We start from the raw sequence: 23,319 nt of genomic DNA, 5'->3' as shown, positions 1-23,319 counted from the left end.
AATGTTTGAGAAATTGATGGGAAGAGACTGAGTCACAGTTAACATGAGTGTTACTTTATTCTGCCATGACACGTTTATACACAAACACTAACATTTCTTTTGATAACTGTCCTTATCGCTTGTATAGCCCGCAGGTGCACGCCGCATCAATATATTTAGTCCGGATCAGCCTATTGTTCAAGCAGACCGACAAGTTTCAGAAGAGCCTGATCATCATGTTGGAGAAGGAGCAGTAGAAGGAACACTGTGTATGGGGGGCACTAACAATAACTTACAGTTAGTAGAGCATTGTTCAAGTTATGAGCAGCTCCGAAAACCAAACCAAAATTCAGCTTCCCGAAATAAGAGTACATCACGTATTCGCAATGAAGGTAGCCAAAACACAACATATATGGATTCCAGCAAAGTGCAGACCCATTCTGCTTGCAATAAAGAACATGAAGGTTATTTTCCACATGTTACCAGGAGCACCAAAGAACCTACATCTTACAGCAGTAGGAATAAGGGCAGTCATTCAATAAGTACTCATAATTATAAGAAAATGCCAGAGACCTTAACGAAGGGGCTTGGCAACAAATCCACCTGTAAGAATTGTGGAGTACAAAATCTCACAGATGTAAGCAGTGAAAGTCTCTCTCAGGATTATTTGATCAAATCTGAAGCACCCCACAGTGTAAGTGATAATACTCAATTATGTCTACTGATATGGCTATTCTATTTAAACATATGTCTCTCATTGTATATTCATCTTCTGTTGCTTCATTATTGTTTTCTGCCATTTTGTGAAATATCAGTAGAGCAGTTCTTCTTTTCTCTCTCATTGTCATTTGTGCTTTAGAGGATAACCACAAATGGAAAGGGCCTTTAGTCATACCTAATGACACTACACAACTGCCCTAAAGTGATACCACATGCCACAGCAATCATCCGTGATAAGGGCTTCACTTGTTTATTTTAGTATTTAGCCATGTATTCCTTTTCAACACTTTAGAGCTCCATATCTTTTCTAACATTACCCAGTCACTGCTTTTAGGATTCATGTATGTGTGCATGTATGCCCATACACACACATATGCATAGCCAGCAAGATATCTCTGCAAGATCATCTCCCACCCAGGAAATCTTCAGCACACCTACTGAAATCTTGGCAAGGATGACTAAGACCTTTATTCTTCTGAGGTTGATAAGTGTCATATATTTAAAAATGGTTAATGATAGCACCTTTTCATTGCAGTGCATGGAAGATCGAGAAATCCATGGTTAATTGCTATATATATAAATTTAACATTATTATGTTTACTTCAGTTTTTTCATTGCCATAACAAACTGCAAGGATGTTCATAGCCATCCTAAAGGCTGTGAGGCACTGGACAACTTTGGGAATGGTCAACCAAAAATGGGTCCAATCATGTGTGTTGTGGGGCCAGAATAAATCGAAAGAGTGCCCAACGGTTTTCTGACATAAAAATAACAATTCTTTCACTTCTTGTTTGGGATTGATTCGCCAATTCTCGGTTGCTCTGTTTTTTACACGCAAGCAACATAACAAAGGGCACTCATTTCACCTACTGCATGACCAAAGTGACTGAATGCATGAACGCCAAAAGACTCAAATGTATTCCCACCAAACAGAGATCATAACATAGAACTCCAACCCGTTATCCTGTAAACCAAAAATGTGGCCTCAATCCAGGGAGTCCTTGGCATCCAAGTACAAAAAGTCTGTGATCTTCTATCCATCCTCAACTTTAACCTCATATTCGATGTCCAAATTAGCTCAATAGTCAAATGTTTCTTCTCCATCTAGATACATTGCCACATCATAGACTTCTTCCCAACAAATGCAGTATTTACCATTAATAACCCATTCAACGCATTCTGCTTGGACTACTGCAACACCATCTATCGTGGTATACTTAAAACCAGATTCTCTAGATTGCAACTGGTTTAGAATGCATCATCATCCCTAATCTGTGTACTTTGTTGCCAAGACCACATCTCTCCAGCAGAATGAACCCTACATTCGCCCCCTGTTGCATCGTCCATTGTGCTTATCAAAGAATAAGACTGAATTCCATCATCAGAAAATTTCAAAAAGACATACCTAAAAGGCCTCTGCGATCATCCAAAAATGTTTCAGTAGTTCCATGCTGCATAAGGAAAAGGGGTTGTACCTTCTCTATCCAGGCCAGAAATCCCTGGACCTCCAGCACGTATCAGTGAATTGGTCAATCTACTGACTTTCAAGAAGACTCTAAAAATCTGCTAGATCCCTTGAACTGACTAACTCTGTTCCACTGACTTATTCCTGATCCATCATCTTTGGTCCCCCAGTGCCAAGATAGGTTAGGGTGAACAACGCACTTTATAAGCACTCCAATAACATACAATGGCAGAACCTCTGCTCTTACTAGTAAAGGTGGATGGGAGGATCAGAAGGGATGTGCAGCCCCATCCTAAGTGAAATACTAAGGAGCAGTAGGTACGGTAGGAATGCAGAGGGCTGAGAAAAGTGAAACACTTGTTATATTTTCCTATAATCTTAGTTCCACACCAACCTTCACATTCCCCCTTTGTGGCTGTGGATGGGGCAGGTAAGGAGATAGGCTGAGGTAGTCCCTCCTGTGTTGTTTTCCACCCTTCTCATACTCTGCTTGTTCTCTCGAGGAGAGTGGGAGGATCTAATTGACTGAGCAGTCTGGGTCATCCTTCTTCTCATACTTGCTTTCTTTCTCAGATGGAGAGATAATGGGTAGGATGGGCCCTCCTCACTGATCCTTACACCATTCCATACATCCACAGCTACAAACATGGTCCTCAACAAGGCAGGCACACATGTAATTTAATTTGGGAAATTTCATACCAAAAATACAAGGCACCATTTTACATTATATGCAAGAACTGCTTTCAAGTCAGTACTGAGTAGAGTCGTTTGCCGATATATTCCATAGGGTGGCCAGTATCTGAAAATTAAAGATTTTACTGCTGGGATTGATCTCAATGTGCACTATGGCTGGGGCTACAAGGAGTTCATTTGAAATATTATTTGGAGGCATGAATGATTTGTGAAGTTTGGGACATATATAGAACCATTGATTACTGGCATCCCTTAGATCAGGAATCTCTGAAATACGTTATCTGTGAATACTTGCCCTAACATTTTCCTGCATTGGAGGAACAATAGGAAAAGTCATAGTCTGGATATAAACTCAATGTAAAAACAAGGGAACTACATATTTATCATGGTCTCCTGACCAGTGTATTAAAGCCTCATGCTGATAAATGGGTTATGAAACTGGTGTGACCCTGGGGGCTGGGTACCAGCACACTCTCCAGGTTGCAGGCCCCTATATAGCAGAGGAGCTATACTGAGGATCCCATAGGCTGCCTTGTCCTCCATCAGCCTCAAAGTAGCACCCAGAGTTCGGACGCCAAGTAATCCTGAGTCTGTTAGACCCAGAAGCCCTCAAGTTAGAAAAGGCATCAAATCTCTACAAACAAGGGGGGGGGGTGATCAAGGTCCTAGCAGATAACTAGCACCTGGAGAGAAGAAAGGGGAAACACACAATGTGTCCGACCCATGAAAAATATAAGGCATTGTGTTCCTCAACCTTGGCAGACCCTTAGTTCCTTATGTACTGTGGCAAAAGATATCTTTATGTATGGAAGTCAAGAACACATAAATAAATTGGTATCATACTTCAGGGAATTCTGGCTGTAGTGTGACAGTTCATTTTTATACATGTTTGTGATATATTTAGTTATGTCTTTTATAAAAATGGAGTAACTAAATATCCTATCTATACTTCAAAGCTCATGAAATGCCCTTTTTATGTGTATGTTTTGTTGAAAGGTTCTAAATGATACCTGAAAAAACTAAATATGAATGACTTGAGCATAATATGTTTTGATATGTTATTTTGCATTTGTATAGCACCTTACATACCATTGGTATGATCACAGAGTGGTGTGGGTTGAACTCTTTTGGGGACCATAGTCCAGGTCAGTGGAGAGAGTAGGGTAGTATGTAGTGCTTGTGTACACTCAGTATGGGTGCAGCCAGTGCGGTATGCGCAGTGAGTAGCTGCATTCTAATGCTAGGCATGGTGCAGTGGTTGTATGAGATCAGTAGAATGTGTGCAGCAATTCCATTGAACCCGGAGTCTGCATTCTGGCGGTGGTGGAGCTTGTTTATGAGATTATGTGTGCAGCTAGGCCGATTTCTTCGTGGGGTTTAGCTGTGTTCTAAAGACTGTTGAGGTGTTCATGGAGGTATGTATGTATGTGTGCAGCTAGATGGAATTGATCAGGGGTATAGCTGCATTATTTTGTTTGTTGGTGTAGAGGAGAGTGTGAGCATATCGGTATACAGAGGCGTTGCTAGGGGGGCGTAGGGGGCAATAGCCCCCAGTCTTTTGGTTGTAGCCCCGGATAGAAGCTCAGGAGCTACAACCAAAAGGCTAGCTAGCCCCCAGTCCTGACAGCCCTGACATTAGCGTAGCTCCAGGTCTCTTCCAGACCTAGCAACACCCATGTCGGTATGTGTGAGTGTCTGTGCGGATTAGTCGGCTGAGCTGACCGATCTATTCTGTAGGTTTGGAGTATTGGTTCTCCAAGAGAAATTCTCTGTCCAGTGCAGAGTTTGTTCTGGTTACCAGGCTTGAGGGTGTTTTTCCCTCCCTGGCAGTGTCTTCGATGTTGAGTTGCCCTAGTCCGAATCTTTATTGGGTTAAGCAAATTTCAGGTCTATGGTAGTCCGTGTCTTGTTGAGTCGGCCATTTGTTTATTGCATGATACCTTCTCGTTGTGCAGTTACATCCATCTTTGTTCTATCAGACTTACAAATACTAACTAGATTTGATGTCTGGTGTTCAGTGGACTCAAGGACCAGAAACAGCTACTATGGTCATCCCTATGTCTTGTTGGGTATGCAGATTTCCTATAGGAGGACATCTTCTCAGTGTGCATTTACTTCAGTTCTGTTCTATCGGACATACAAGTACATCCTAGGTAAGAAGACTGGTACTCAGTGAGCCAGAAGTCAAGCCACAGAGCAGGCCATGATGTTAGTGGTGTGTCTGACTGGCATTTTTTATGCAGCGGGCTGTGAAGGCATCATGAAGTATTCTTATTCAAGAGGTTTATTTACCTTCTAATGCACAATGGGTTAAGGCCTAACTTGCCCTCAGCTAAGGTGGGATTTCCCTACCTAAAGAAAACTAAGGATAGTCTGCATCAGGATGTCCAAATCAAATGGCTGTCTGTGTCCAACACCTATATTTGCCCTCACAACTAATTCTATACAATGTGTAGTGATGTCAGCCTTAAAGTGAATAGTGTTCGAAAGTTCAAAAGAAAGATTAGAGCTTCTTCCAGCTCTTAGCTATGGCAACAGAAGGGTGTCCAAAAGTGTCAGACACTCCCGTTCCCTGCACACCTTGATGCTGAATAAATCAGCCAAAATTAAGTAAACAATTTCAAAATTTCAAAGTAAATATCATACAACAGTATGGTATTGTAGTAGTAATAATGCTATTTGAGGTAACTTCAATATTCAAATCTTTATTTATATTCAAGATCGTCAGCACAACGTGTTTGGGGATACAGGCTCCATTCATCAGATGAATTTCATTAATCTACATTGCAATTTAAAGACTGTCAGTACAGTTGAAGGCTGGATTTTAAAAGTTTATAATACATTCCAAAATGTTAGCAGTGCAATAATATTCAATTTATAATCCTAAATGCATAGACTCCTTTAAGAGAACAAGCTGGCCAAGAACCAGGGTCATATTATACCTGTAGTTTTACAAAGGTAGCGGGCGCCCCTCTCTCGCAAGAACAGACATGATAACCTGTTCAGTGGTTATTAGCCACTTGAGAGTTCGCAGCCACTGCTTTTACTCACTGTGCCTTTCACAGATGGGTAATATCCATTTGCATATCAGTCTTTGTCCTGCCCAGGGGCAGTCCAGCACCGAAATACAATGGCAATTCCAATCTGAACGAGAGTACCACCAGCAACCCCATACACGTGTTTCACCCTTGTTGGGGATCATCAGTGAGGTGAAGCTGATGCCTCTCTAAGCACAGTGAGAGGGAGACCACGTCTGGTTGCCCCCAGGAAACCTAGGGTTACCAATCCCAGGTTCCTTAAAAATAGTTTTACAAAGGTAGCGGGCGCCCCTCTCTCGCAAGAACAGACATGATAACCTGTTCAGTGGTTATTAGCCACTTGAGAGTTCGCAGCCACTGCTTTTACTCACTGTGCCTTTCACAGATGGGTAATATCCATTTGCATATCAGTCTTTGTCCTGCCCAGGGGCAGTCCAGCACCGAAATACAATGGCAATTCCAATCTGAACGAGAGTACCACCAGCAACCCCATACACGTGTTTCACCCTTGTTGGGGATCATCAGTGAGGTGAAGCTGATGCCTCTCTAAGCACAGTGAGAGGGAGACCACGTCTGGTTGCCCCCAGGAAACCCAGGGTTACCAATCCCAGGTTCCTTAAAAATAGTTTTACAAAGGTAGCGGGCACCCCTCTCTCGCAAGAACAGACATGATAACCTGTTCAGTGGTTATTAGCCACTTGAGAGTTCACAGCCACTGCTTTTACTCACTGTGCCTTTCACAGATGGGTAACATCCATTTGCATATCAGTCTTTGTCCTGCCCAGGGGCAGTCCAGCAGCGAAATACAATGGCAATTCCAATCTGAACGAGAGTACCACCAGCAACCTCATACTCGTGTTTCACCCTTGTTGGGGATCATCAGTGAGGTGAAGCTGATGCCTCTCTAAGCACAGTGAGAGGGAGACCACGTCTGGTTGCCCCCAGGAAACCTAGGGTTACCAATCCCAGGTTCCTTAAAAATAGTTTTACAGAGGTAGCGGGCGCCCCTCTCTCGCAAGAACAGACATGATAACCTGTTCAGTGGTTATTAGCCACTTGAGAGTTCGCAGCCACTGCTTTTACTCACTGTGCCTTTCACAGATGGGTAATATCCATTTGCATATCAGTCGTTGTCCTGCCCAGGGGCAGTCCAGCACCGAAATACAATGGCAATTCCAATCTGAACGAGAGTACCACCAGCAACCCCATACACGTGTTTCACCCTTGTTGGGGATCATCAGTGAGGTGAAACTGATGCCTCTCTAAGCACAGTGAGAGGGAGACCACCTCTTGTTGGACATTGTATTTCGGTGCTGGACTGCCCCTGGGCAGGACAAAGACTGATATGCAAATGGATATTTCCCATCTGTGAAAGGCACAGTGAGTAAAAGCAGTGGCTGCGAACTCTCAAGTGGTTAATAACCACTGAACAGGTTATCATGTCTGTTCTTGCGAGAGAGGGGCGCCCGCTACCTTTGTAAAACTATTTTTTAAGGAACCTGGGATTGGTAACCCTAGGTCTCCTGGGGGCAACCAGACGTGGTCTCCCTCTCACTGTGCTCAGAGAGGCATCAGCTTCACCTCACTGATGATCCCCAACAAGGGTGAAACACGTGTATGGGGTTGCTGGTGGTACTCTCGTTCAGATTGGAGTTGCCATTGTATTTCGGTGCTGGACTGCCCCTGGGCAGGACAAAGACTGATATGCAAATGGATATTTCCCATCTGTGAAAGGCACAGTGAGTAAAAGCAGTGGCTGCGAACTCTCAAGTGGTTAATAACCACTGAACAGGTTATCATGTCTGTTCTTGCGAGAGAGGGGCACCCGCTACCTTTGTAAAACTATTTTTTAAGGAACCTGGGATTGGTAACCCTAGGTCTCCTGGGGGCAACCAGACGTGGTCTCCCTCTCACTGTGCTCAGAGAGGCATCAGCTTCACCTCACTGATGATCCCCAACAAGGGTGAAACACGTGTATGGGGTTGCTGGTGGTACTCTCGTTCAGATTGGAGTTGCCATTGTATTTCGGTGCTGGACTGCCCCTGGGCAGGACAAAGACTGATATGCAAATGGATATTTCCCATCTGTGAAAGGCACAGTGAGTAAAAGCAGTGGCTGCGAACTCTCAAGTGGTTAATAACCACTGAACAGGTTATCATGTCTGTTCTTGCGAGAGAGGGGCGCCCGCTACCTTTGTAAAACTATTTTTTAAGGAACCTGGGATTGGTAACCCTAGGTCTCCTCTCGGGGCAACCAGACGTGGTCTCCCTCTCACTGTGCTCAGAGAGGCATCAGCTTCACCTCACTGATGATCCCCAACAAGGGTGAAACACGTGTATGGGGTTGCTGGTGGTACTCTCGTTCAGATTGGAGTTGCCATTGTATTTCGGTGCTGGACTGCCCCTGGGCAGGACAAAGACTGATATGCAAATGGATATTTCCCATCTGTGAAAGGCACAGTGAGTAAAAGCAGTGGCTGCGAACTCTCAAGTGGTTAATAACCACTGAACAGGTTATCATGTCTGTTCTTGCGAGAGAGGGGCGCCCGCTACCTTTGTAAAACTATTTTTTAAGGAACCTGGGATTGGTAACCCTAGGTCTCCTGGGGGCAACCAGACGTGGTCTCCCTCTCACTGTGCTCAGAGAGGCATCAGCTTCACCTCACTGATGATCCCCAACAAGGGTGAAACACGTGTATGGGGTTGCTGGTGGTACTCTCGTTCAGATTGGAGTTGCCATTGTATTTCGGTGCTGGACTGCCCCTGGGCAGGACAAAGACTGATATGCAAATGGATATTTCCCATCTGTGAAAGGCACAGTGAGTAAAAGCAGTGGCTGCGAACTCTCAAGTGGTTAATAACCACTGAACAGGTTATCATGTCTGTTCTTGCGAGAGCGGGGCGCCCGCTACCTTTGTAAAACTATTTTTTAAGGAACCTGGGATTGGTAACCCTAGGTCTCCTGGGGGCAACCAGACGTGGTCTCCCTCTCACTGTGCTCAGAGAGGCATCAGCTTCACCTCACTGATGATCCCCAACAAGGGTGAAACACGTGTATGGGGTTGCTGGTGGTACTCTCGTTCAGATTGGAGTTGCCATTGTATTTCGGTGCTGGACTGCCCCTGGGCAGGACAAAGACTGATATGCAAATGGATATTACCCATCTGTGAAAGGCACAGTGAGTAAAAGCAGTGGCTGCGAACTCTCAAGTAGTTAATAACCACTGAACAGGTTATCATGTCTGTTCTTGCGAGAGAGGGACGCCCGCTACCTTTGTAAAACTATTTTTTAAGGAACCTGGGATTGGCAACCCTAGGTCTCCTGGGGGCAACCAGACGTGGTCTCCCTCTCACTGTGCTCAGAGAGGCATCAGCTTCACCTCACTGATGATCCCCAACAAGGGTGAAACACGTGTATGGGGTTGCTGGTGGTACTCTCGTTCAGATTGGAGTTGCCATTGTATTTCGGTGCTGGACTGCCCCTGGGCAGGACAAAGACTGATATGCAAATGGATATTTCCCATCTGTGAAAGGCACAGTGAGTAAAAGCAGTGGCTGCGAACTCTCAAGTGGTTAATAACCACTGAACAGGTTATCATGTCTGTTCTTGCGAGAGAGGGGCGCCCGCTACCTTTGTAAAACTATTTTTTAAGGAACCTGGGATTGGTAACCCTAGGTCTCCTGGGGGCAACCAGACGTGGTCTCCCTCTCACTGTGCTCAGAGAGGCATCAGCTTCACCTCACTGATGATCCCCAACAAGGGTGAAACACGTGTATGGGGTTGCTGGTGGTACTCTCGTTCAGATTGGAGTTGCCATTGTATTTCGGCGCTGGACTGCCCCTGGGCAGGACAAAGACTGATATGCAAATGGATATTTCCCATCTGTGAAAGGCACAGTGAGTAAAAGCAGTGGCTGCGAACTCTCAAGTGGTTAATAACCACTGAACAGGTTATCATGTCTGTTCTTGCGAGAGAGGGGCGCCCGCTACCTTTGTAAAACTCATATTATACCTGTATCGTATAATTAAAGTCGACTGATATAATACCAAGATAGAGAGAGTATTAGCACAGATAGTTCCCAACGAGCAGTACTATTACAACAGTGTCAACATGCTGGCGTGGTATCCAAGGGCAGTAAACCTATACCAAGGTAGTGCATAGTGTGGTCTAAGTACATGCAGCAGATAAAGACTGTAAATGGATATGGATAACTATCTAAGAACATCCAGGAAGGATTCCCTCGAATGTAGAGCCAAGTTGTAGGCATATAGTCATGTAATTATGGCTGTGTGAAGAGTAGTAAAGCAAGGCGAGTGAATAGACAAATGTCACCACATATGAAAAGGACAATGAATATAAAAATATGGATGAAATAACCTCACTAGTCACAATGATTAAATCCAATGGAAATGGGATGATAGTCTGCCTGCAATAAAAAGGGAAACTTGTAAATTGAAGTCCATATAGGTGTACCCTAAATCTTACCTGTATTCTGCTGTAAAAAGGGAGAGAACAGAGCGGCAAACTCGTGTCAGATTAAAAAAATCTACCGAGACTCCTTGGAGCCGAGGTTCAGCGCAGCAGTATTAAGCTGAAATGACATGTCTAGAACGGTTCGTCATGTCGGCAACAAAGTACTGACAAATGCCAGCAAAATAATATGGTCAACTGATCGTTAGGTGATGATCATGTTACGGGTAAAGTCTTACCTGTAAGGAGAGGAAGATATCATCAAGTATACGGTCCGCCGATGTACACGGAGGGCCCTAAGTGTGCCCACAGTTATGTGTGTAACCGTGGCAACTGTTAAAGACATTAACGAAAGGACTATCTGTAGCAAAGATAGCTTCTATGGAGACGTTGTTGAGTAGTGAATACGGGCGTGCCCGATGTGTAATAAAGGTAAAATTGTAGACACAATCATGTTATTGGTTTAATAAATACATTCAATCAAATCGTGGTCAAAGAGTCCTTAAGGGAAACTGCCAGAGTGGTGTTTTGTCTGGGTGTAAGAGTCACCAAGAAAGTGCAGAAAATGTGTAACTTTGTTTTGGGTACATATCACACGACGAAATCAGTGTTCAACTTATTCAAATACAGACTACCAACTTGCAGATGGAGTATGCTCATTTCTCTAACAGTGATGCTAGGATATATTCAAGAAATAGAAACAATGCAACAGATATTTCACATGTATCAATATGTATATATATACATATTTCTGAGGCTTGTGGGATCTGCCATGATCACATGCTATGCATAGGCCGACATCTAGTCGAAGCTGCGGAGTATTACAGTTGTTTTTTCGAAATTCAAAAAGCGAAATCGACAGGGCGTGCCAGTAATACTATCCCTAGTGTGACGTCCACTGTACCCATGGTCCTTCACGCGTCGAGGTCCCTCAGATTGTTCTTTTCCGCCATCGTAGACGGACGCTATTTCGCTGAGTTCTCCTTTCGGCTCATCACCATTTATTATCACCAATTAACAATAGTTTTTCTTACTATCCTTTATAGTCACCGACTATCGAGACCATCCAAGGGCGGTAAAGAAAAGAAACAACTATTGAAGACTCCTGTCGACGGATCTGTTCCTGCCTTGGAAGGCCGCTTTGGGCTTCAGCCCTCACAGTAGGGAGAGAGGGGGGAGGACATTTTAGTATGTCTTTACCCCTTTTCGTACACTACACTCACCTAGCTTATGTGTTATGGATAGGACCTCTTTTAAATTGTGCTCTAAGTGCAATAAAAAGTTCCTGTGGGTCAATAAACACCTTGTGTGTAACCTTTGTCTCCCTCTGGACTACGTTGAGGGTACCTGTCGAGCGTGTTGACTCTTCAAACCCAAGACATTGAAGGACTGCTTAAATAAACGCTGGGCACAACACGCCAGGCTGCTCGAGGCCATGGAAGTGGAGGGGACATTCAGCAATGGCAGCAACACCGCGGTATCCGATGGCGAAAGGCGACAGGGTTACTCTGGTTTCCCAAGCGCAGACCCCTAACCCCAACAGACAGGCTGGCGGCCTTGTTACGGGGATACCTGGCGGCGGAAGCGCTCGCACTACCCCTCCACCAAACACACAACCCATGGCAGAGACTCGACACGTGTCGAGCAAACGGCAACACAGAGCGTCTAGGGAGAGGTCAGTTGAATCGCTGTCCTCTGGGCATTCCAGATCGAGATCGCCACATGACAGGCCCGACAGTCGAAAGACAGAACAGACGTTGTGGGTAAAAACATTCCATAAGATCGTGAGCCAGCTGATGGGATTTCAGACCGGACCGTAGCTGAGATTCGATATTTTGCATCGATACCGGTAGAAAAAAACAGAAAGGCAGGACTAGCCCATTAAGTTAAAAAGTACGTCCCAGAAGTCCTTGTTAGATCAAGGGAGTCTAAGAAGAGTTATTCTAAGACGCCTAGAGATAAATCACAGAAGGATAGGTCCCCTCACAAGAGTAAGGTACCTCAGGTGCAGGATTCTCTGTCTTCATCTTTAAAGAAAAAGGCTACGCCTCCTACTGTAGTTCCACCTACTCCAGAAGATTTAGGTCTCACACCTCAACTAATGGTCATTCCTTGTTCTGCCCAATGGTCAGCTGAAGATATATATGGGGTCATGAGAAGAACGTCCTTCATGGCAACTTTTTTATGAAAAAGACTCTAACTACTTCACAAGTCTTTACTCGACCCCCCCACAACAGCAGCCTCTGGGTCTCAGAACCATGTGCAACCCCCTGGTAAGAGGTCTTGCCCCGGTGAGCTAGAACAAGATCCCACTGTCATCGACCTATGTGACCCGGACATTGATCATGAAGACCTCTATGTCCATGAAGCCGCAGACCCTTATTATGGGGATAATGAGGACGATCCAGATACAGACATGTACAACATTGACTCCCTAGTTGATAAGGACCCCCGTGTTGTAGACTCGCCCATACATAATCAGCCTCTTCTGAACGAGGTACTTATCAAAGCGGCTGAACATTCCCAAATATCTACCCAAGAGGATCCACAGGACAAGGATATCGTTGACGAAATCCTGGGAGATAAGAAGGCTGTAACTCAGTTTATTCCCTTACTAAAGTCTGTCCCGTGAAAGGTGCAACCCTTGCTGGAAAGACCAAATCAGACGCTGGCTGTGAACCCCCACATAGAGAAACTTTTCAGACCTGCACCATCAGACCTGCTGTACATTAGGGGGCAGCTAAAGCGTGACTCAGTTGGCTTTACTACAACAAGGAAAAGAGCAGGTAATTCCCCGAGTCTCCTCTGAGGCTCATCCAGACAAAGAAAGTAAAAGGCTCTAAACAATTGGCAGGAAGGTTGCCTCTTCCGCTGCATTTCAGACCTGGATAGCTAATAACTCTACTTTATTAGCTGGTTTTAACTGCCATAAATTGGATGAGGTCTCAGCTTTACTCTCCTCAGCCCCGGAACCCCTCAAGACTCGACTCGATTAGCACTGGTGGCTGCAGAAGGAAGGGCAGTTTCAAGCTGCTTGCTAAAAGGCAGTCTTGATGCCACAGACAACGCCTCCAGAATCATAGCTAAGGAAACCATTATTAAGCATCATGATTGGTTACGCCAATCCCGGTTTAAGCAAGAGACGCAGTCCACTCTCATTAACATGCCCGATGAGCCTAATGTACTCTTTGGCAAGGCCGTCGAGGACGCCTTGAAGACAGCCAAGGAAGAATATGATACACTAAAATTATTGAGCCAATTGACCAATAAAACACCTCGCCAGAGGGGAAACAGCAATTTTCGTCGCTCACGTGGACAATTTTCCCAGAGAGGTTCCAGCTATAATCAACATCAGGGAACGGCCTGGGGGAACAATCAAGGCTAAGCCTCTCAGAATTACCAGAGAGGACCGCGCAGATCACGAGATCGGGGAAGGAGTCCCTCCTCCTGAGGTGGTACCCCACCTCAGAAACAGTGACATCTCGCTTCAGTTGCCCTGCCATGCTTCTCCAGTAGGAGGGCGCATTTCCAACTTCACCCAAGCATGGGAGGGAATCACCTCAGACAAATGGGTGCTGTCCACCGTAGCAGGCGGATATTGTATAGAGCTCCTGGAGCGACCCCGAAATCACCCCCCCCGCCAGAAAACCCACTGCAAGGAAGACCAACGCATCCTCCTTGAAGAAATCCCCACGCTGCTCCAAAAGGACGCCATAGAAATCATCCTGGCCAACCAGGTAAACAAGGTTATTTATTCAACTTACTTCCTTGTGCCAAAGAAAGATCGAAAATTGCGCCCAGTATTAGATTTATACCCTGCAATCAAATATGTCAAGCCACAAAAGATCTGCATTACTAGGCTACAAGAGGTAATCCCTCTACTAAAAAGGGGGATTACATGGCAACAAAGGATATGAAAGATGCCTATTTGCATATTTCAATGTTCCCAGCGCACAGAAGATTCTTGCGCTTCAAGATAACGAACCAGCGCTACCAATTCAAAGTGCTGCCCTTCGGAATAGCTTCTGCTCCAAGGGTATTCACAAAGGTACTGGCGGTGGTGGCAGCACACCTTCCCAGGGAGGCAATCACAGTCTACCCTTACCTGGACGACTGGCTGATTACAGGGGAGTCGCCCCTAATTTGCAGGCAAAACATTCAAAGAACTATAAACCTTCTCTTTCAATTGGGCTTCTCCATCAACGAGAAAAAATCAAACTTAGTGCTAAGCACAACCAAACAGTTCTTAGGAGCTTTTATAAACACAGAAGATGGGTTGGTCTTTCTGTCAGAGGAAAGAGTCCAAAATATGTTACTGCAAATACCGCATTATCAAGCCGGCCGCCAGATAAACTTACGATGAGCAATGCGTTTGATAGGCATGATGGCATCTTGCATTTACTTGGTACTTCATGCGCACCTGCGCATTCGACCATGCAGGAGTGGTTGGTGAAACAGTGGTCTCAGGCAAGTGGTCAGTGGGACGATCTAGTGGTCGTTTCGCCAACACTAGTACAAAATATTCGCTGGTGGACAAGAGAAAATCTGTTGAAGGGGTAACCCACGATTCGGAAGTAAAAGCGATTGTCACGACAGGCGCCTCACTCTCCGGGTGGGGGGCCCATTACCTTCATGACACAGCTCAGGGTCTGTGGTCTCATGTGGCGGCACAGAACCACATCAATCTGCTGGAACTACTGGCAATATTCAAGGCTCTTTAAGCATTCGGGTTTCACCAAGCGAACCAATCTGTGCAAGTCCTGACAGACAGCACTACAGCAATGTTTTACATCAACAAACAAGGGGGCACACGTACTCCAAATCTGTCCAGGCTTGTGCAGCAAATTTGGAAATGGGCACTCAAATTAAAAATATTCCTATCGTCACAGCACGTTCCAGGGGAACTCAACTCTCTGGCAGACTGACTGAGCACAACACGAATGGCGACTACATGCAGGGGTCGTAGAGCACCTCTTCTCTCAATGGGGTTTCCCCACAATAGACTTGTTCGCTACAAGCAAAAACAGTCAATGCCCAGACTTTGCGGCCAGGTTCCCCCAGCCAAGCTCCAAGGGGAATGCTTTATGGATGAACTGGTCAGGGAAATTTGCTTACGCTTTTCCCCCGACACTTCTCATGAAGAAAGTGGTGAACAAGATCCACAAGGAACAAGTGACGCTCATCCTAGTTGCTCCTATGTGGGGAAGACACCCCTGGTATCCTCATTGGCGCAAACTGGCGATGTGTGATCCCATCAAGCTCCATTGCCTAACCGATCTATTCACTCAGCATGGGGGATTAACAGTGCACCCTCAACCTCACTCAATGAACTTGCCAGCATGGCTCCTGAAGTCATAGAGTTCGGTATTAACCTTAACTTACCACAGAGGTGTATGGATATCCTGAAGGAAACACGAAATCCTAACACTAGACACTCTTATTTCGACAAGTGGAGCAGATTTGTAATTTGGTGCCAGTCTAAACAAATTATCCCCAAATAATTTTCTCCATCCCACATTCTAAATTATTTGCTCAACTTTCTAGACTCAGGGTTAGTAGTCAACTCTTTACAGGTCCACCTGGCGGCCTTGTCAGCATACACTCCATCCCACAATAAGGTCTCAAGTTGGAAGGTGCCCGTTATCAAGGCTTTTATGGAGGGAGTAAAGAGACTCCACCCTCCCATTTCAAACCCACCGCCAGGTTGGGATCTCAATGTTGTATTCGCTAAGCCCATGGGACCCCCTTTCGAGCCTATGCACAAGTCAAGTCTTAAACACCTGACCTACAAGAGAAGAGTTATTGAAATGCAGGCTCTGTCAGTGCAGGATCTTTTCTTTATCATCTATAAAGACAAGCTGGTTTTACGTACTCACCCTAGGCTCTCACCTAAGTTCATCTCTAAATTTCACGTAAACCAGTCTATTGAGCTAGCGGCTTTCTTTCAGAACCCCACCAGCTCAGCTGAGGTAAAACTCCACACTCTAGAGGTGAGGAGAGCTGTCCTTTACTATGTAAACAAGACCAGACCGCTAAGAAAAACAGACTGACAGTTTGTCTCCATAGCAGCAGGCAGAGAAGGAGACCGCATTTCCAAGAATGTCATCTGCAGATGGATAGTCAAATGTATACAGTTGTGCTATTCATTATCAAACAAATCACTTCCTTTGACGCCTAAAGCTCACTCCACAAGGAGCAGAGGAGCCACTCTGGCTTTCATTGCAAATGTTCCTCTTGACAGCATTTGCAAAGCAGCTACATGGAGCTCAATACACACTTTCACTCAGCATTACTGCATTGACACTCATTCCAAGACAGATACACAGGTGGGACAAGCAGTTGTAAGACATCTGTTTGCCCATGAACCTTCTCACATCCCACCACCATCTCCTAACACTGCTTACTAATCTATGCACAGCATGTGATCTAAGCAGATTCCACAAGCCTCAGAAGGGATACATTACTCATCGTAATCAATTTCTGATGCTTGTATCTGCTTAGAATCACATGCGACCAACCCTTCCTCCCCTCGGAGAGAAGACGCATGGATGCTTATGAGCTTGTCTGATACGTATCTGCTTGGATACAACTGTACTCACGCTACACTTCTTGCTACCTCATGTCAGAAAAATAACAATCTGAGGGACCTCGACGCGTGAAGGACCATGGGTACAGTGGATGTAACACTAGGGATAGTATTACTGGCACGCCCTGTCAACGTCCCTTTTCGAAATTCGAAAACAACAACTGTAATACTCTGCAACTTCCACTGGATGTCGGTGTATGCACAGCATGTGAATCTAATCAGGTACAAGCATCAGAAATACGATTACGGTGAGTAATGTATCCCATATATATAATAATAATAATAATTTAGCATTTTTATAGCGCTACAAACCCTCAGGAATCTGAGCACTGCTTATTATTACCCACAGTGTGTGGTGCTCATTTATCGACCTTGGAAGGATGGAAGGCTGAGTTTGGCTCTGCTGGGATTCAAACCTGCATCAGCAGGCTCTGCACAGATGTCAAAGCGAGCGCTCTACTCGCTGTGCTATCGGACCAGCTTATATTTTATATATATATATAAAAAGAAAAAAGAGAACACTTCTGTTCTTCAACGGGAATGGCACACATGGGAATAAGAAACTCTAAGGAATTAGCCTCACAAATAAAGTTGCCAGATTGCAAAACCGTCCATGAAATCTTCAGGTTTAATTAAACATGCAGTTAAACAAAGGAAAGAAACACGGCACAGTGCGTTTCATAGCGCACTCGCTACTTGATCACTTACATTTTAAAATGTACACAGCAATGTTTAAAATACTTCTGGGCTGTCTCTATAGTTTCCTTTTCCTGTTGTCCTTCTTCCCTTTCTTGTCTTTGGTGTTTTAGCCCATAGCCACTTGAATGAAGACTGTATACTCAATTATACATACAGTCGAATGCGGCTGCCATTTTGGAAATGTTTCCATGGTGGAAAAAGAATGCAAGAATAGAATAAAGCATTCATATTAATTAAATTGTAGCACCAATATAGATACAATATTTCTCAACATAAAGATGTTATGTTATTTAAGCCCATATTGTGTGGTATTTTGGGCAATAGATAGCTTTTACAGGAAATGACATCTAATACAGTATCAAATACTCTGAAGTAAAGTGCATATTGCAATTCCTTAAAGCAGCAACAATTAAACAATCGATGTTGAACAATATATAGAAAATAAAATGCCATCCATTTTAAACAGTCACAGCTTGTTGAAAAAAGCCTGGTGCTCTGGAAGGTGCATGGTGCATGCTTGTTCCAGCTCATTTTGGGCATTATATCCAAGCATATCGCAATAAAATACCAACATGAGGACATCAAACAGTTAGAGCCTCCATTATTTAGCTTTATGAACATCATATTGCATTTACCAGAAAACATGTGATAAAGTGTCCTGTGTCATTTACAGAGAATGACATCTAATAAAATATCAAATGCTCTGAAGTAAAGTGCATAGTGAATTTCCTTAAAGCAGCAATACAATTAAACGGTCAATGTTGAACAATATATAGAAGATAAAGTGCCGTCCATTTTGCACAATCATAGCTTGTTCTAAAGTGCGTAGTGCTCGTAATAAAGTGCATAGTGCATATTTCTGCCAGCTCATTTTAGGCATTATATCCAGGCATATCACAATAGTTTACCAACATGAGAGCATCATAAAATTACAGCCTCTATTGTGTAGCGTTGTAGACATCATGTTGCATTTGCCGAAAAAAGACATTTTATAAAGTGTCCTGTGCTCGGGGATAAAGTGCAGAATGCAGTACATTAGAGTAGCAATGCAATTAATTGTTCAACATTGGACAATATATATAAAGCAAAATACCATACAATTTCAACAATGGCAGGCAATTATGAAATTTCTGATACTCACAATAAAGTCCACAATGCATATTCATTCCGGTTAATAGGAGCATCAACCACACTGGAAGACGAAAACCCCTGTAAACCTTTATGCTTTTCTTACTGCCATAATTGTATAAAGTGCAAAATTGCATTCCACAAAAATTCTGATTTAATAAAGAGATTCACTCATCATTAGGCAATAAAGTGCATGGTGCATGAAAGTTCTTGTTGAGTCAATGTTGTGTCAAAAGAACCCCATTGCACATGGCTCGAAGACATGCAAGGATAAATGCAACACATTTAGAAAAAGAAAGACAAGAAAAAAGTGAAAACAAAAATAAAAAAGGGAGAAAGAAAAAAAGCCCAGAAGTGTCGAGTATTTCACATTTCACATAAGGGTGCTAAGCTCAGTATATATACCCTGTATCAGTATTTGTCAGCTTGTGCACCACCATCACAGCCAAAGAAACAATGATGAAAATATATCTTTTCTTTGAAGGAAACGTCTTGAAGAGCTCACTAACGGAGAAGAATAATTCCAAAAAGGATTGCAAAAAAACATAAATGATAACATAAGTGATAGCACGAATAAGCCAGAGAATCAAATTCACAAATCAGGGAAACTTTGAAAAACAATAGAAGGGATAAACCATCCCGTAGGGTGACAATTAATCTAGCATAACAGATATACAAAAACAGAAAATGCCAATTCATCTACTTTGATATTCGTTGGGCTTATTGAGCTTTGTGGACTCGGACACAAGTATTTATCTAGATCACCAGTTCATGTCCCCAAAAAGGTATATAGTTCTTCATCTAAATTGTGTCCTTTGGGTTTTTTGTTTCAAAATTTAAAATAAATATGGTTTCCATCTGATGCAATTCAAGCTCACGATTCCCACCAGAAGGTTTTTCCTTAATTTGGTGTAGCCCAAAGAATCGTAGTTTTTCAACCTTGCCCTCATGTAGATCTCTGAAATGTATGGCCATAAGGTAGGACGGATCAAAGTTTTATATCACTCTCATGTGTTGTCAAATTCTCAATTTTAATTTCCCAACTGTCCTGCCCATGTACCAATAGTTACATGGGCACTCAAAAGCATATATAACAAAATCCTTGTTGCATGTAATTCTCGTCTTTAATTCTACCGTATGGCCTAGTACAGGATGTTGATAATTGTTTCTGTTTAGTGCATGTTTACAGGCCTTACATTTAGTACATTTGTAAAAACCGGCAGAACTAGCATTAAGCCAAGGGAGGACATTCAACCTTTTAGTTGATGGAGACATGAAGCTGCTAACAAGTGAATCTTGAATAGATGTTGATTTTCTGAAGGTTATGTTTACTCGTTCGCCTAAGAAGGGAGATAGAGCTTCATTTAATTTTAACACAGTGTCGATGCATGATTTTACATATAGTACTTGATTGTGTACCATAGGTGAGGATTAGGCTTGGTTCAGAATTGTGTTCTTCTTTAGTTTCCATGGGTATTCTGTTTGTAGACAATAAGGATGCTCGATTTAGGTTTCACGCTTTACAGTATTCTCTTCGTAGAATAGCTTTTGGGAATGTTTGTTTTACAAAATTTTGTGCAGTTATCCTGCATTCCTTATCAAAACATTCTAGTTCTGTGCAATTCCGTCAAATCCTCACAAATTCCCCATATGGTATAATCCACTTTAGTGACATAGGATGATTACTACTAGCATATAACGACATGTTGGAACTTGTAGGTTTACGTTGAAGTTCAGTTATAATCCCTTCTTGGCATGATTTGACCTGAACATCCAAAAAGATCACTGACTCTCTATTGTGTGTCTGTGTCAATTTTATGTTGAGAGTGCTCACAATCAGTATTTGGACAAAGTCAAGCCAGTCTTTTTCCACTCCATTTCACAGAACAAAATGGTTGCCAATAAATCGAAGCCACAGGACAATATGATTAGTATAATAACTGTTAGCATCTGTCCATACCACAAACTTCTCCCACCAGCCCATGGTCAGGTTGACGTATGATGGAGCAAAGCTAGTGCCCATGGGTGTCCCTCCGTAATTGATTATAATATTTATTATCAAATAGGAACGCGTTGTTTGTTAGGCACATATCTATCATTGTCACGTGCCTGCCTTCCTGGTGCTTGTGCCATTACTGGAGGCTTTGCCGCCATTGACTGTCCCTTAACGTTTCTCACATTTTTGCTTTGCTGCGCTCTAGCTTCTGAGGTCGGGTGCCTGCTTTCCCTTCTTAACCCCACCTCACTTTCCGGGCTTCGTGTTGCAAACCCACTGTGCTTTTGCTTTCGCTTTGGGTCCGACGCTTTCAAGTGTTTTTCCTCTTGCGGCTGCTGCCGGCTTACTTTCCTGTCTTCCTTTCTCCTGGTGCTATCGTGTCCTCCTTGCCTTTCATCCGGTCCCATCCGGTCTTCCTTATTCTTGCTTCCCAGCCTGTGTTAGCCGCGGTATCTGTTCGGTACCACAGTAATTCTTTTTCCTTCCCGCCTTTGGCTTTTCTGACTATCTCCTCTTCGCCTCTCATCTGTTCCGGTGTTTGCCGGGGCACTGTTTTCGTTTCAGCGGTCCACTCTTTTCTGTTCCGCTGGTCTTCTCTACCTCTCATACGTACAGGGTTCTTTCTCCCTACCTTACCTTGGCTTTCCGTGGTATTCATTTTCTCTTGTTCTTGTGTGCTTGTATGCATTGTATGCACCGCACCTGCCAGTACATAACCTGTAGGCTTCCTACTTCACTTAAACTCCAGCTTGAGGATTGTTTTGTACTTCAAAGCCTCCGCATACCTAAGGCTTCATTTGTGATCACCTTACCTGTATCCCAGAATCCTTCAACATCACCACCTACCATGAAGTAACTGGAAATGCACAAGAGTTTTTTTTTAGCCTTTGGCTTTTTCCTCTTATCCCAGGCGCTCACGGGCGGGGGTCCTCTGTCAGCTGTGCCTGGTACAGTGACATTGGGCCTCATTACAACCCTGGCGTTAAGGGGTTAACGGCGCCGTAAAAGGCTGCGGCGCCGTTAAACCCTTAACGCCAGATTCCCACTTTAATGCCTGCTTTTTGCAGGCGTTAAAGTCCAAGGCGCTAAGCGACCTTGGTGCTAATTACGGCACCGTAATTTACGGTGCCATAATTAGCGCCTTCCCCATCCCCATTGAGCCCTATGGGGCAAAAATGGGAATGGGCAAGGGGCAATGGTGAATGGGGATTTACCGCCCCGCCAACCTTGGAATGGGGCGGTAAATCCACCATCCACCATGGCGGAATCCGGCATGGACCATGGTGCTAATAGCACCATGGTCCAACGCCAGGGTTGTAATGAGGCCCATTGTGCCTTCCATCCGAGGGAGGCCGTATCTCTTCCAAAAGAAAAGGGTATCACGAAGAAGAAAAGAAAGGAAACCTTCATTGACTTCTGAAGAATCAGGTGAGGAGAAGGAGGAAGGGGTATAAATTGGGCAAAGTGGATCTACAGAGGACATTTCTGACAATCATTTCCATAATCATTTGCCCATGCAGATGGTAATTTAATGATCTACTGTCGAGAAAATATTGACATGCTTTTTTCCATCACAGTGCTGTATAGAAGTATAGAGTGAGACCACATCCAATGTAGCAAACATGAAGTTCTTTACCCATGCTATTCCATTGATTTTGCTAAGAAAATCTTTGGTGCCCCGAAGATTTGATGGCAAAGTGAATACCAGGGGTAGGAGAGTCTCATCTATGTATTATGAAACATTCTCTAGTGATGCTCCATTGAGAGTGGCAGTCGGTCTACCAGGTGGACGGGTAGTACTCTTATGAAGTTTGGGAAGGAAATAGATGGTTGGCATGATGGAAATTTCTTGTGTAGAAATTTGCGATTATCTTCATCCAAGATTCCTAGATTTGTCCATTTGGCTAGAAAGTCCCAGATTTTGACGTTAATTTCCTCTGATGGATTAACTTCTAACTTCTCATAACAGTTGATGTCCATAAATTGCCTATTGGCCTCCAGAATATAATCATTTTTGTTTTGAATCACAATATTTGTGCCTTTGTCTTAGGCTTTTAAAACCAGATTCTTCAGATTTTACAATTCTTGTACATTTTCTCTTTCTTTTCATGAGAAGTTGTGCTTGATTTTGCTTTTTTGCAATATAGCTTTTTTAAAGTCGTGAATTACCAGATCTTGGAAGGCTGATATGGGGATATGTCCCCAGGATGGAACAGGGGATTACATTTGGACTTGATTTTCAATTAGCTCTCAACTGCTCAGTCATTATTAATATTTAGCATTTCTAGATTGATATCGGCATCAGTTTCATCCCGATGTTCTGTTAATTCCAGATGTGCCAAACTTAACAAAGAGTCCAGATCTTCAATGGCTGCTTCAGTCCTGCCTTGCAACTTGAGTTTAGGTTTCTCTTTTGGTGGATTTATGATAAAGAATTTTCTTAATCTAATCTTCCGCATGTATTGATCGAAATCCATTCTGGTTTCCGCATAGTCAAAAGAGGATATTGGACAGAAGTTTGTTCTTCTTTTGAGGCATAATCTGAA

General features: G+C 43.7%; 1 protein-coding gene across 1 annotated transcript in view; it reads left to right on the top strand.

Moving 5' to 3' along the window:
- The first annotated feature begins 133 nt into the window (after nt 1-133).
- The window catches only part of LOC138497346 (uncharacterized), a 441,719-nt gene continuing 418,533 nt past the window's right edge, over nt 134-23,319 (top strand). The window contains exon 1 of the mRNA XM_069620747.1: nt 134-673. Coding sequence (XP_069476848.1) covers nt 251-673 — 423 coding nt within the window. The 5' untranslated portion in view covers nt 134-250. The remainder of the gene's footprint in view (nt 674-23,319) is intronic.

This window comes from Ambystoma mexicanum, chromosome 5q (assembly GCF_040938575.1).
Source record: "Ambystoma mexicanum isolate Mex_15411 chromosome 5q, UKY_AmexF1_1, whole genome shotgun sequence".
Taxonomy (NCBI): Eukaryota; Metazoa; Chordata; class Amphibia; order Caudata; family Ambystomatidae; genus Ambystoma; species Ambystoma mexicanum.
Note: the sequence above shows the minus strand (reverse complement) of the source record. Positions and strands in the feature narration are given on the sequence as shown.